General features: G+C 42.9%; 3 protein-coding genes across 6 annotated transcripts in view; 1 reads left to right on the forward strand and 2 right to left on the reverse strand.

Annotated features, from left to right (window-relative positions):
* Positions 1-142: 142 nt before the first annotated feature.
* On the reverse strand, positions 143-2,784 carry gja11 (gap junction protein, alpha 11). The gene is made up of 2 exons (XM_042096047.1): positions 2,500-2,784; positions 143-1,395 (listed from the first exon to the last, which is right to left on the reverse strand). Exon 2 carries the CDS (start codon positions 1,361-1,363, stop codon positions 470-472), a length of 894 nt encoding a protein of 297 aa, XP_041951981.1. The 5' UTR covers positions 1,364-1,395; positions 2,500-2,784; the 3' UTR covers positions 143-469.
* A 215-nt stretch (positions 2,785-2,999) lies between these two features.
* hsdl1 (hydroxysteroid dehydrogenase like 1) lies at positions 3,000-6,244 on the reverse strand. The gene is made up of 4 exons (XM_042096046.1): positions 5,733-6,244; positions 5,123-5,568; positions 4,131-4,358; positions 3,000-3,845 (listed from the first exon to the last, which is right to left on the reverse strand). The coding sequence occupies exons 1-4, from the start codon at positions 5,950-5,952 to the stop codon at positions 3,774-3,776; spliced, it is 966 nt and encodes a 321-aa protein (XP_041951980.1). The 5' UTR covers positions 5,953-6,244; the 3' UTR covers positions 3,000-3,773.
* Positions 6,245-6,421: 177 nt separating this feature from the next.
* Positions 6,422-13,595, forward strand: part of tbc1d32 (TBC1 domain family, member 32) — a 64,067-nt gene continuing 56,893 nt past the window's right edge. For all 4 annotated transcript variants that reach the window (XM_042095986.1, XM_042095987.1, XM_042095989.1 and 1 more), the window contains exons 1-10: positions 6,422-6,780; positions 7,068-7,235; positions 7,846-8,007; positions 8,518-8,695; positions 10,165-10,236; positions 10,646-10,771; positions 11,907-11,985; positions 12,288-12,391; positions 12,858-12,919; positions 13,413-13,563. In XM_042095986.1, coding sequence (XP_041951920.1) covers positions 7,081-7,235; positions 7,846-8,007; positions 8,518-8,695; positions 10,165-10,236; positions 10,646-10,771; positions 11,907-11,985; positions 12,288-12,391; positions 12,858-12,919; positions 13,413-13,563 — 1,089 coding nt within the window. In that variant the 5' untranslated portion in view covers positions 6,422-6,780; positions 7,068-7,080. The remainder of the gene's footprint in view (positions 6,781-7,067; positions 7,236-7,845; positions 8,008-8,517; positions 8,696-10,164; positions 10,237-10,645; positions 10,772-11,906; positions 11,986-12,287; positions 12,392-12,857; positions 12,920-13,412; positions 13,564-13,595) is intronic.

A 13,595-nucleotide genomic window follows, 5' to 3' on the forward strand; every position in this document is an offset into this window, starting at 1 on the left:
TACAAAAAAACTTACTTGTCATCATTCCAAGTGCGTTAACAGACTCTGACCATGACCAGAGGTCTGTATAGTAACTCTTTATAGAAATACGTGAACACCCTAATATGATTTCAAGTGAACACACACTCAAGATCATAATCCATTCGTAATCCAAATGCATGCACTTTATTTGAAAATATGACATTACACAAACTTCCACTCAAACATATACAGTACCTTATGAATGATGAGGAAAAAAGTAAACAAAACAAGCAGTCAAAATTGCTGTCTGCTCTGTTATGCAGTTCATGCAGCTAATAGAAAGAACAGCCTATGTTTACAAAACACTTTGGGCTACTGAGTCACTGCCTCTGGACATGTGTCTAAACACTCAATCCAGACACGCGACCTCCTCTCAGGCAATGTTTACACTGGCGGGCGAGCGCATGGGAGTACCGCATGTTTGCGCAGACTGCTCTGCCACTCGGGATCAGATTTGCACCTCCTCCATGTTGCCGCTGTTGTCCTCAGACGTCACGCTCTTGGTGGCCTGCTCCTTCTTCTGCAGCAGCTCCACGTCCCTATTCAGCCAGTTCTCGATCACTCCTTGCTCCTTGGCCTTGAGGTCCCGCCGCTCCAGCACGGGCGTGACGGGAGTGACCGTGTAGTCCTGCCGCCGATTCAGGCACTCCTTGATCTTCTTGACTGTCAGGTAGACCATCTCGACCACGTTGAGGAGCAGCGAGATGGACGCCACCACCAGCATGAACCAGATGAACACTGACTTCTCGGTGGGCCGAGACAGGAAGCAGTCCACCTCGTGTGGGCATGGGAACTTGCTGCAGACATAACGGGCGTGCAGCGTGATGCCATACAGGTAGTACTGGCCCAGGATGAAGGCCACCTCCAGGAGGATTTTCATGAAGATGCTGATAATGTAGCTCCGCAGGAGGCGTCCGCGAATGCTGACCTTGCCGTTGTCCTTGCTGTACTTGGGCACCTTATAGCCCTTCAGGAGGAACAAGTTGACCTGCTGATCTGGGACCTGCTTGCTCATTCGGGCACGAGTCCTCTTCTCCACGTGGACCACGTGCAGCACGTGCCCGAGGTAGACCAGCGTCGGTGTGGAGACCGAGAGGATCTGAAGCACCCAGAAGCGCACGTGCGAGATGGGGAAGGCGTCGTCGTAGCAGACGTTCTCGCAGCCCGGCTGGTTGGTGTTGCAGACGAAGTCGGACTGCTCATCTCCCCAGACCTTCTCGGCGCCCGTCCCCAGGACCAGGATGCGGAAGACAAACAGCACGGTCAGCCAGATCTTCCCGATGACCGTGGAGTGGGCCTGCACCTTGTCTAGCAGCCGGCCAAGGAAGTCCCACTCACCCATATCCAGTTTAGCTGTTTTAATTGTGGGAACACCTGGAGGGGGGTTGAGAGGAGGGGGAGAAACAGGAAAGAGAGAGGGGACATACAGAGAGACGTAGAAAGAGGAGAAAGAAAATGTTGTAATTTTATCAGATACGGGATGGTAACTGGGAACACACTGACCTGCAATCTCATTTTCTGCCCTATGTTTATTTAATTTGAAGGGTTCTGCACCTCAAGGATGACAGAATCAAGTCTTTTGCACCAACATTTATGCTGATTGATAAAACCAGGATTCGTGGCTATCTTGTTTAAGAACAGCTAGTTCAAATCTGGTGTAAATCAAGGCTTTAGTCTTGTTGAAACCCAAACATTTTCTAATTGTGTTAACATAATCTCAAACTTCCCAGAAACTGCCAAGCGAAATGGGACTTTGAAGTATTGTACAGCCACATTTATAACTACATTAAAAAGGCAAAAATAGAGTTCTTAGAATACATAGTTATACATGCACATGTTTATTCTTGAAGTATCCAAGTATCCATTGATATATATTGAGGCTTTAATCCATAAAGAAAGAGATGCTAAAAGAAGATGTGTAAAATGTATAGATGTGAAGATGTATAACTCTCATTTCATCCAGTCTGGTTTCATGCTTAGGAAACTGACTTTTAATGAATCATTAATATTTTTAAATAAACTATATTTCTTGACTGAAAATTCAATGCCTTGCTTGAAAATCCTAATGAACATTTGAATAGAGTAACATACAATATACAATATTTATATTTCAGAGTGTTAAGTTAGTCATCTGCCTTTGTGATACCAATTGTGCAATCAATCCTATTTGGTCATACGTCATACTGTAATTTCCCAACTATTAGCCGGGGTTTATACATTCATTTTGCAAAATTTCTTCAGCTATGAGGTTAATAAACGGGGCCAGTAATATGGTATTAATATGGGTTTGTTTCTTTTAACTTGCATAAAACACTGTCCTGCAGCTTAAACATAATGTGACTAATACATAGGAAATTACTGTATAACTGTAAATAATGCACTACTAAGAGAAATACATATGATGTCATTGTCATAAACATCATTATGCACACATACATGTACATACAGACTATTTAGAAATACTTTTTTTATGCTTACCTCAGAGAGAAAGGTGAATCCCAGGTCTTGGCACAGGCTGTCTTGTCTTGCAGAGTGGCAGAAGACCGCGGGGATGAAGTGGATAAGGATATTCTTGCTGTGGCTCCAGTCAAAATAAAACAAAACTACAACTCCCATAATGCTTGCCGTCATGTTTGTTATTTTATCAAACAGCTTGTGATCAGAACAGACACTCATCCCTTACATTGTGCACTATATTAGTGAATAACCACTATTCAGTGGCTTACTGTAGGGCACTCTGTAGTATTTAAACTGACATTCCAAACACATGCATAGACTTTTGTTGTATTTCTTTATAGCTGAAGCATAACTTCATAGCGATATTTCCATTCCTTATCTATCTATCTATCTATCTATCTATCTATCTTAATTTTTTTGAAGTTGTACATCAGTTCTTTCATTCTTTCATCGAATTGCCCTAATTATAAATATAATTAAGACTACACACAATTTAAATGTTAAAAACATCCAACAACATGTGAAGCATCAAACTTGTTTATTAAAGTTCTCCAAATTCTCATGACAGAAGCACAGAAGGGATTGATATCCTCCAGCCAGACTGCTATGGATCTACTGCCTTTACAAATACACAAATCAGACACTGATTGTGTTAAATCAGAGATCACTGGTATTGCCTAATAACACCACACCACTTTAAATATAGATTTTTATTTATGTATTTATTTTTTATGCCACTACCATTTCTGTTCATATGGAGTGCTCATGTGTATGTTAAATAGTTGTTTATAACACAACTGAATCTAGATGAAGTTCAAGTCAAACCAGCCTAAATAGTACAGTTTCTCAAAGAAACCACAATCAATCCAAAGAAAATCTACCTGATCTTTCTTTGAAATGACTTTGTCTTCTAAAGAGTAAAACACTCTTTCTCAAATCAACCTATCAATTCCCACAAATCACACCTACAGGAAAATAAATATGCAATATCCAAGGACTTGGAATTGTTTTTGCATGAAAGAAGAGAATTGTTGTTGTACCACTGCAAATTAACACTGTATGATGGTACAACAAGAGGCTTAAATCATAGAGGGTTTTAAAAACACATAATACCTCACAACAACCTCTATGGAATGGAAAGAGTGCGTAGTAAATTAACCATTTATCTGAACCTTTATGGAGATACCAGACTCTAGTTCTAAAACTGGAGACGGTGGACTCTACCTAATTGTTCAGTGGAGCAACATAAGGATAAGTCATGGAGAACCATCCAAGCCTGGGTGGAGATGTCCGTCTCAGGCAGTGGTGGCCAGCATACGGGATCCCAGCGTCCACAGCCACTCAGGAGCCCAATGGACCAGTCCAAGCTGCAGGAAAGTGTACGGGAAGAGAGTGAGAAAGTGTGTGTGTGTGGTTGGTTGGTGTGTGTGTGTGTGTGTGTGTGGGGGGGGGGGGGCTTTTACATGTGCATAAAGCCAACACTCTTATCAAATGTCCAAGTCATCTACATACTGTTGTGCCTATGGCTGAAACGATTCCTTTATTTACCTGAATAAATGGATCAATGCTTTAATAATTTATCTATGTTTAATTCATAACTATAAATTTATAAATGGGAAAAAAAAGATATGCCGTGCCTCAACGCACCGTACCTGTAAGGAGTGTGGCCAGTAGCCAGTGGTCCGGTGGGAGACACCCAGAGTGGACACCGCATGGCGGGCGTAGACCTGAGCTGGAGGGACCAGCCAGCTGCTTGTGATCTCCCGACCCCCCTCCTCGGGTGCCTGCAAGGCCACGCGACAAGGGAACAAGCTCTGTACAAAGATGCCCCGGTGGCCAAACTCGTAGTGTAGTGCACGGCTGAAGTAGTCCAGGTAAGCCTGACAAGAGGGGAAGTGCAGAGTAGTTAGGGCAGGAGACTATGTGCTCAGAAGCGTTTCATTTCACACAGGAAATCCAAAGGGATTTGTGTCTAAACTTCAACAGCAAACAAGACTGAGTGCTTGGCTGACCTTGCATGTCCCTTCAGAACTACAAGCCTTATAAAATTCCACATTCAGGGAAATTGGTCGCAACCACTCACAGAGGTTACCTCCGTGGCAGTCAAGCACTTTTGTGTTCAAACTCTTCAAGCTAATTTAAAGTTGGAATGCCTTTAGGACGTTTGCATAGATATTGCTCTTGCTTCTCTGGGAATTCAGACTCTGTATACCGGTACATTCTGTGCCATGAATACATTTGTGTTAATGACTGTAAGGTTTAATGGTTGTTATTTGTGATTTGACTGTGAGATCTGTGTGGAATGTGGATGCTTTTTGTCAAACACCAATGCATGAAAAACTCATAATACAATCCAACATGAACAAATATATCATTAAAATCTGTTTGTGGTTTAAGAAACGCAAACGCTGGTGTTTGGACTGTTTGTTACATTCGGTTTGTAATAGCTCATTTCCATGACGAACCAAAATTGAACTGAGGCCATCTAGACATTGACCTTGGTCCAGTCTTAGACACAGAGACAAACAAAGTCTGACGCTTCTCCGCAGACACCTGTGTTTAATCCCATAATGGAAACACGCCTTAGGTTTAAGATTAGAACAATGCCTGTAATCAGAGACTCTAATCTTCTTATGAAACTGACCGTGGATGCTGAGAGTACTGCCTTGTTGGGGAGGGGTCGGCTACAGGCCCCCGAGGAGATGTTTACCACTGCCCCCCGTCTCCTCTCCACCATCCCAGGTAGAGCCAGGCGTGTCACCAGGCTGGCTGCAGTGATGCTCCTGTTCAGTGCGTCCCATAGCCTTCCCTCCGACAGGTCCGTGAAGCTCTGACGGAGGTTCAGAGAGGTGTCCAGACTGTTTACCACAAAGCCCACGTCTTTGTCCCTAATAGCGTCTTGGATGGGTTTGCAGACAGACTGACCGCGGCAGAAATCTGCCTCGACCAAGATGGCCTCCACACCATAGACTTCAGAGAGGCCCTTGGCTGTGCTGGTCAGACTTCTGATATCAGAGCTGATCAGAATAATATTGATGCCATACTTGGCCAGCTCCTCGGCATATGCTACTGCCAGTGTCTCGGATGACCCTATGTCAAAGAAAGCAAGAAAAGGTTTGGGCACAGATTTAGACAGAGAGATAGGCTAGATGGGCCTATGCAATTCACCCAGTGTGAAACGTGTTTCATCAAATCAGTCTGATGTTAAAACAAGGAGAGTATTAACAGCACAGAACAACCAACAGCCTACTCACCATAAATGACAGCCCATTCTCCATATGACCGCACAAGGTCTCTGTTATTGACTAGTCGAGGTATAAAATGAAGTCTAAGCAGTCTATAACAGTCCCGAGTTACAATGACCGCTTTACTGGCTGTGTACAATGCACCGACCAGGGCTAGAGTCTCTACATAACAATTGCAGGACCGCGAAATTTCTCTGTACAAAAGGTGAAAGCTGTCCACCGCAGCCATAGCTGTCACGAGTTTAGGTTTAACTGACTGGCAAATTAGGAATTATCCCACTACAGCGCGTGTACTACACTACAAACTATACTGTACCCTACTAGCTCATCAACCTATACGCACCTATACGTATTTAAACACTGGATTAAAGTTGTTGTTGTAACGCAAAAACTATAAGGTGACAAACTGCAGCTTCACAAGGCTTCACAAGGGCTTGCGCATCCCATTCCGGAAGAGATTTTGACAAACAAAACCACGTGACCTTTCGGGGAAACGTACTTAAAGTCGCAGACACTAATAAAGCACAATGTAGCTGCTGTACTTACTATTATCCAACACTATTTACTGTATTTTGTACGGTGTGTTGTATTATTGCATCATTTTAATACGTCTCTTCCTTCTGAATGGTTACTTAGATGCAAACTTGGGCAAACGTATGCCAACATGGATTTCCCACAATTCCACGCGCCATGCTGTTTCCATAGAGACTTCCGATACAAGGAAGCAAGTGGTACCTAACCTGTACCAGAGAATGTCTAATAAGGGGGCTCTGCCTGTACCTAACATCGTTCGTCTACATTAATGACTGTTATTTCAGCACAGCTTCAAAATCTGCCCTTATCGCTTGAAACATCTTGACTGCCTTAATCGTTGTTGTTATAGTAGGCTTAAACTGGGAGAGCGTAAGCAGGCTAGGCTCCTGGGCTAGCTACTGCACACTACCACAACTAAATAACGCAACCCAACGTTAGCTAATGGTTGCAAATAAATTATAGTAATTGCTGTTTGGATGCTGTTTGCTGGTTCGAGTCACTGCATGGAAAATACATAAGTTTGGTAGGTTGCGCATGTCATAAAGCTGACCTTCTTTCGTTGGTAGCAGCACAAACAGGACTGACAGGGAAACTCTGTGCAAGTGGTCTGTCTGGTGGTCCTCGGTTAGGCTACTCTTTAACGTAGCAGCTAGCGAAATAATAGTGAACTTGATTGATTTCCTAAGTACTTGGTGTTTGGAGCATAGAGTTTGACAGTAAACCTACACGAATGAGGCTTGTCAGGTCAGGCAACACTCTCATCTACTAGATAATGTCAAAATATTTTCCAATTGTCCACTGACTCCTTAGGCATTAGACAGGCATGTCTCAGTTCTCGGCGGACGACGAGGCGGAACTGCAGTCTCTCCTGAGGCAGCTACTGAAGAGCACCAAAGACCGCATCTCTGGAGCCCCATCTGTGGAGTGCGCCGAGGAGATCCTGTTGCACCTGGAGGAGACAGACAAGAACTTTCACAAGTGAGACGAGTCGCTGGCCGTTACAGCAGACAACTTTCAAGTGTGAGATAGCCCGAATGGATAAGAGAAGCCCCCACGAAACAAATGAGCATGACGGGATAGAAGGCCATGCAACAAATTGTGATAGATAGATAGATAGATAGATGTATATGCATACATACGATAGATAGACAGACACTTAATTGATCTAGAAGGACATTTAGGAATAGGCATACCTAAATTCATTCCTAACTTCTCTGTAGTTGGATCATGATGTTTATGAATGGTTCAAGTCCAAGTAAGCTTTTAGTAAAAATGTACAAAACTTGTCTACACTTTCTTAGTCATTATTTTCATCAATGACAGTAAAGTAGTGCTCGGATCCTGTATTTAAAAAGCCAAAATTACTTGCCATTTTTAATTAGTTTATGCAAAACTTCATTCACTCATGGGCGCTTTTATTGAGGTCTTTAATCAGGGTGTTGGCTGCTGTTTGCCAATCTAAATTAAAGTGGCTGGAATGTTTGACACTCTCATTTGACTTTTCTTAATTAGTCCCCTGTCTTCTAATGGTTTATTTGCTTGGCTCAGGAAGCACTGATCTCACTTGTTCTCTCTGTCTGTGGTCCAGCTATGAGTTTGTTAAATACCTGCGGCAGTATGTGGAGAGCAGCCTTGGAGCTGTAATTGATGAGGAGTCCGAGAACTGCGCCAAGGAAGAGGGCCATGCCATCGGCACGGGACAAGACACACTCGTGCATGCTGTGACGAGGAAGACCAGAGAGTCTGTGGAGTATGTCAACTCATTCAGTTACTTACATTCGTTCATATAGTCTCGTAAGTAAGAGCACAAGGCTGAGCTTCAAATTTGTCTGGAACTTGTGATATGGTGGTAGTATTAGCGTAGTGGTTAAGGAGCTGGGCTAGCATGCAGTTGCCTGAAAAGCTGTGGGTTCAATTCCCAGCTCCCACCATTGTGTCCTTGAGCAAGGCACTTAAAACCACAAGTTGCTCCAGGTTAACAGAAAAGGGAAGTTGTGCATAGGCAGGTGCCCAGACAGACAGACAAAGAGCCAGACAGACAGACAGACAAAGCTTGTAATATAATTGACATATCTAAGTTGCTTTGGATACAATAATTCGCTAAATGATTACATGTAAATGTAATAAGGATGTTATGAGACAGTGAGGCTTTCAAACTCTATGAAACAGATATAACAGTATTTATCAATATAATATATTTCTTCTGCATGCATATCCTATGGCCTTCACAGCCTAATTCTTCATTCTTAATTTCCGGCAGATACAAGCAGATGATGCAGACCCTGAAGAACACCATGATGGTGGTGGTGGAGTCGCTCATCAACAAGTTTGAGGAAGACCAGCTGAAGAAGGAGGAGATGCACCGCAAGAGCCAGCGTGAGCAGTCCAGCAGCCACTACACCGACAACTGCTCTGACAGCGACTCCTCCTTCAACCAGGTAGGCCTGTATGTCTGTCTCTCTGCCTGTCTAGCTGTCCGTCTCTTTGTCTGTCTGTCTGTCTGTCTGTCTGTCTGTCTGTCTGTTTGGCTCTTTGTCTGTCTGTCTGGGCACCTGACTATGCGCAACTTCCCTTTTCTGTTAACATTTAGACAGGGTTTTGCAACACTGGAAATATCACTGCAATATCACTGAAATATAAATGCATTAGTTTTTGGATTCTAAATGTTGATCTACACTAACAGTGTACGTTGTTCTATAAGGCGGTGAGGCTGACAGAAGCTCGCATAATGCACATATCTTATGGTGCGTGTAGAATATTGGTGGTTTCCAACATATTATTGTCTTTTTGTCTCAGCCAAAACAGACGAATGAGACAGGATGTTTATTGTAACCAGACAGAATGTTTCCACCTCAAGTGGTGTATTTAATTAATAGTTTCCCCCTCTCAAGACATTTACATTGAAAAGATCATTCAGAGAATCCGCCCAGGAAGGCCATATTTGGGCTTCCCTTCCACCATTTGCTCCCCCCGATATGACTCCAGACAGACACCTGTGGAGAACCTATTGTTTTCATATTCAGTCCCTATATTTAACTACTGATTTATAATTTCAAGTGCTTTTTGTGCCTTGGCTTTACTAGTAGCATTTTATGCTGAGTGCTGTGCGTGGCTACACTGCTGTAACATCCAGAATAAAGAACTTTTCAGCTAATCTTCAGCCGGCTTTAAGATTTTTACCTGCTTTATATACAGTAGCTAAGTCTATTGGATTAACATTGGATTTTACATCAACTCATTGTGTCTTCATTTGGAATTATAACATGACTTTGCTAGCATTCTTCACATGTTAATGAAAGACCTTCACTGTACTTGCAAATGGCCTCTTGCAGGTTAGCAATGTTCTTTTATCATTTCGCTTCGAGAATTCTTCAAATATCAGAGAGATTATTGTACATAAACCCAAAAAGGCCTGTTGATGGCTGAATTGATAATACTAATTTTAAAAGTTAATAAAATACTGTATGTTATACAAAATAGTGTAAAATATCAGAGCAAAGAAGCATAGAGTGATTAGCACAAGTAAAAAATAAACACAATTCCTTCAACGAAACCTCATTTAATAATAAGCCAGAGTGTTGCAATGTGACTGTCTCAAGGCTAATTTAGAATTTGCTAACGTGGGCAAAAGCCATCTGAGGGAGAGAAGCACAGAAAAAGTGCCGTCACCAGCGAGTCCCAAACACCCCAATTCTCCAACATAAATACTAGTGTCACTTTAACGTGCACCTCAGTTGCTCTGGGGCTTCACACGGGATGGAACGGTTTCTGGAACCGCTGCGTCTCTGTGTTGTATTGCTTATATTAGGCAGATGGGTGTTTTTTTTTTGCTCGCCTGGTGGTAGCTGAGTTGTGGTACTGCGTATGCACTGCTGACTTGACAGATGCTTTTCTCTCCCTCCCTCAGAGCTATGCCTTCATCAAGCATGAGCAGCTGCAGGTGATTGCTGACAAGCTGGACCCGAGCAGACCCAAGGAGGTACGCCCGCTGCCCTGTTCTATCATGACTTTCTCTCTGGGTTCAGTGTCTGTGTTTTACTCTGAAAGAAAAGCTTTGTGCTGGTAGATTTGTTTGGGACTGTGTCTTTAACCTCTTGTTTAACCTCAATAAATAAAGTGTGTGTGTTTGTGTGTGTGTGTGTGTGTGTGTGTGTGTGTGTGTGTGTGTGTGTGTGTGTGTGTGTGTGTGTGTGTGTGTGTGTGTGTGTGTGTGTGTGCGTGCATGTGCGTGCGCGTGTTAGTGTGTGTGCAACATGATTATAACTATAATGACTGCTATACTTCCTTCCTTTCTTGCCAGACAAAAAATGTGAATGTTTTTATACTCAATTTAATTAAATGTGTGTGTGTGTGTGTGTGTGTGTGTGTGTGTGTGTGTGTGTGTGCAGATGCGCTGGGAGGCCCTGCAGTCTCTGTGCTGTGCTCCCCCCTCTGACGTACTAAGCTGTGAGAGTTGGACTGGCCTGCGCAGAAACCTGTCTGCAGCCCTCGCCGACCCTGACCCTGACCTGAGTGTACGACACACACACACACACACACACACACACACACACACACACACACACAAACCTATATTGCAGCCCTCAATGACTATGAACTTAATATGGACCCAGATGATTAACACACACACACACACGCTTACACGTCATATGTAGTTGACCCTGAATGCCCTCTCCTACAGACACGTTCAACACATAAACTCACACTCCAAAAAACTCCCTCAACCCAGCCACCACCTCCTGACCTTGTAAAAACTAACACACAGACACACATCATCAACTCTCACACACTCTCACTTCCTCTGGCCTTCTGTCTCTCACACAATCACAGACACACACACACACACACACACACACACACACACACACACACACACACACACACACATAATTATGTACATTTCTTTGTCGACTTTCACGTATGCAACTCTTCCCATCGTTTTAAGTCTTGTTCTAAATAGTAGCATGGAGACCTTCTGAAATCTATATTTACTGTTCACAAATGCAGGTGAAAATTGAACAAACATTCCCAGGTTATCTCAACAGTATCGCATGAAAATGGTTTGAAACCTCCCTAGTCCCTTGAAACCTTGCTAGTCTGATGCGTGAAAAAATAGAGCAACACAAGATACAGAACACAACACAGTCGGTTTCTCGCACATTTGCAAATGTGCAAAACAGTTTATTTTCACACCTCTGAGGTACAGTATGTGTATGTGTGCATGCATTCACTGAGACATTTGGAAGTACCATTAAATATCAGTACATTATGATACTTTATTTAAGACTAATATAGCTATACCATGCCTTTGGAAGTGTAGTTACTAAGGGGCCGGGTCTAATGCTTGTTTTTTATATTGTGTGTTTTTATTATATTTCATTATTGTTGATAGTTTTTATAAAACTACTAAGAAAATTAGCCTCCTTAGTTTTAAAAATGCTTAACAATATTGGTTAGGTCCAATCATTTGCCTAGTAATATCAAGCTTTTCAATATCAGAGTCTCTCTCTTTCTATCTCTCTCTCTCTTTCCTTCTCTCTCTCTCTCTCTCTCTCTCTCTCTCCCTCTCTCTCTCTCCGTGTGTGTGTCTATGGCGCCACCATGTTCTAAATGCTGTCTCCTGTGTGTTCTTGCTTGTGTCCTTCACAGGATAAGGTCTTGCGATTCTTCGCCAAAACATTTTCCTCGTGCCCACTCAGTGTCACCAGGGAAATCTACACCAGCCTAGGTAAATCACCTCACTCCACACCTGAGGGGACCACCGCGTCCCTTGCATTGACAACACCTCAGGGTTAGGAGAATTCCAATGAGAGATGTGAACGTTTAAAAACCAAACATAATTCCAGACATAATCCTCCCCCCCTCTTGTCTCTGCTTTCCTGTCCATGAGCACTTTAGATTTTTCTATGAATCTCATAATGTAGTGGTCTCATCAGACGTTCGGTGCTGAATAAAGAGTGTTTCAGCTGAATGACTGAGATATTTAACCTTGAATGCATTTTTCTTTGCTCTGCCTTTTGAAACGAATAGCTAAAAGTTTGGAGAATGACTTTCTGTACCACAAAGTGAGCTTTCCTGTGGCCACGGATGGCATGGATGCCACCAGGCAGGATGTGTCACGACTCCTCAAACAGGTAATGTATAGACCATTTCAATCTGGATTAGATCCTTTCAATCTGTGTCTAGAGGGTTTACGGTTCAAGGGTTCAAAACCAATGCAGATACTTTGAAATGAAAATTAATTTGACTTTACTGTAATGGTCTAGAAAATGACGACCCTAATACTTTTTAATTTTAATTTAGTTTGTCCCCAAGTTGCCATTAACTCACTGTTGTTTTCTGTGCCACAGGAAATGCCTTGGAAACGCATGTGTTTGTTTATGCAGTTGAAAGGGTCTATAGGCATGCCCTACGAATACTTCATGCTAACTGAAGGCACTAGTGGAGTTAGCATTATTCAAATATTTAGTTCCTAGCCGAATTGACAATGTGTACACTGCTGTTACTTGTTTTTTTTTGTACGTTTCAGTTTGACTTGAATGCAGCACATAGTGAAAATGAGAGTCCCTGTATGACCTGTCTTATGTTCTGTCATTACAGATGCGCTTGATGAACGACTTTCAAAAGGAAGTGACCTCATTCTGGATACGCCACCCAGAGAAGTGAGGGTCCTCCTGTCATACACTATTGCAAAAGGAAGAGCCACCCCATAAAGACCTCTAACAAACACAATAGGAAGTCATTCTAGCGCTGAACCAAACTGCTGGGAGCATCTGAGAGAATGGGGCTCTTATTTAGCATGTTTGCTGGAGGTTCACCCCTTGAGTTAGCGGTTTTTCATACCAATTAAGGGCATTTTAGAATCAGACAAGCTGTGACACATGACCCCCTCAGTTTTCATTGTCCATCAAAAAATGTGGAAGCAAACTGAAGGGACCATTATGATAATCTCTGTGAATCTGTGAATTAAATCACATAGATAGAGGAGTATTTGGTATATCTCTTATTTTCTTATGTGCCTTAATTCAGATTCTTGTGTATTATTTGTGACCGCTGTGCTGTGCTGTGCTGTGCTGTGCTGTGCTGTGTTGTGTTGTGTTGTGTTGTGTTGCGTTTCCTTGCGTTGTGTTGTGATGTGGTCCGTCTGCTGAGCAGGTATATGGAGGAGATCGTGGAGAGCACGCTGGCCCTACTGTCCCTGCACTCGGAGCCCGGCCTGGGGCCCCACGGCTCCGAGAGGGTCCTAGAGCCTCTCCACCTCCTTGCTCTGCTCGACACCAAGGCCATCTGGTTCAAGAAATGGATGGTGAGTTCAGTTTATGTGTTTTGTTTTATTTC

Source organism: Alosa sapidissima, chromosome 6, assembly GCF_018492685.1.
Source record: "Alosa sapidissima isolate fAloSap1 chromosome 6, fAloSap1.pri, whole genome shotgun sequence".
Classification (NCBI taxonomy): domain Eukaryota; kingdom Metazoa; phylum Chordata; class Actinopteri; order Clupeiformes; family Clupeidae; genus Alosa; species Alosa sapidissima.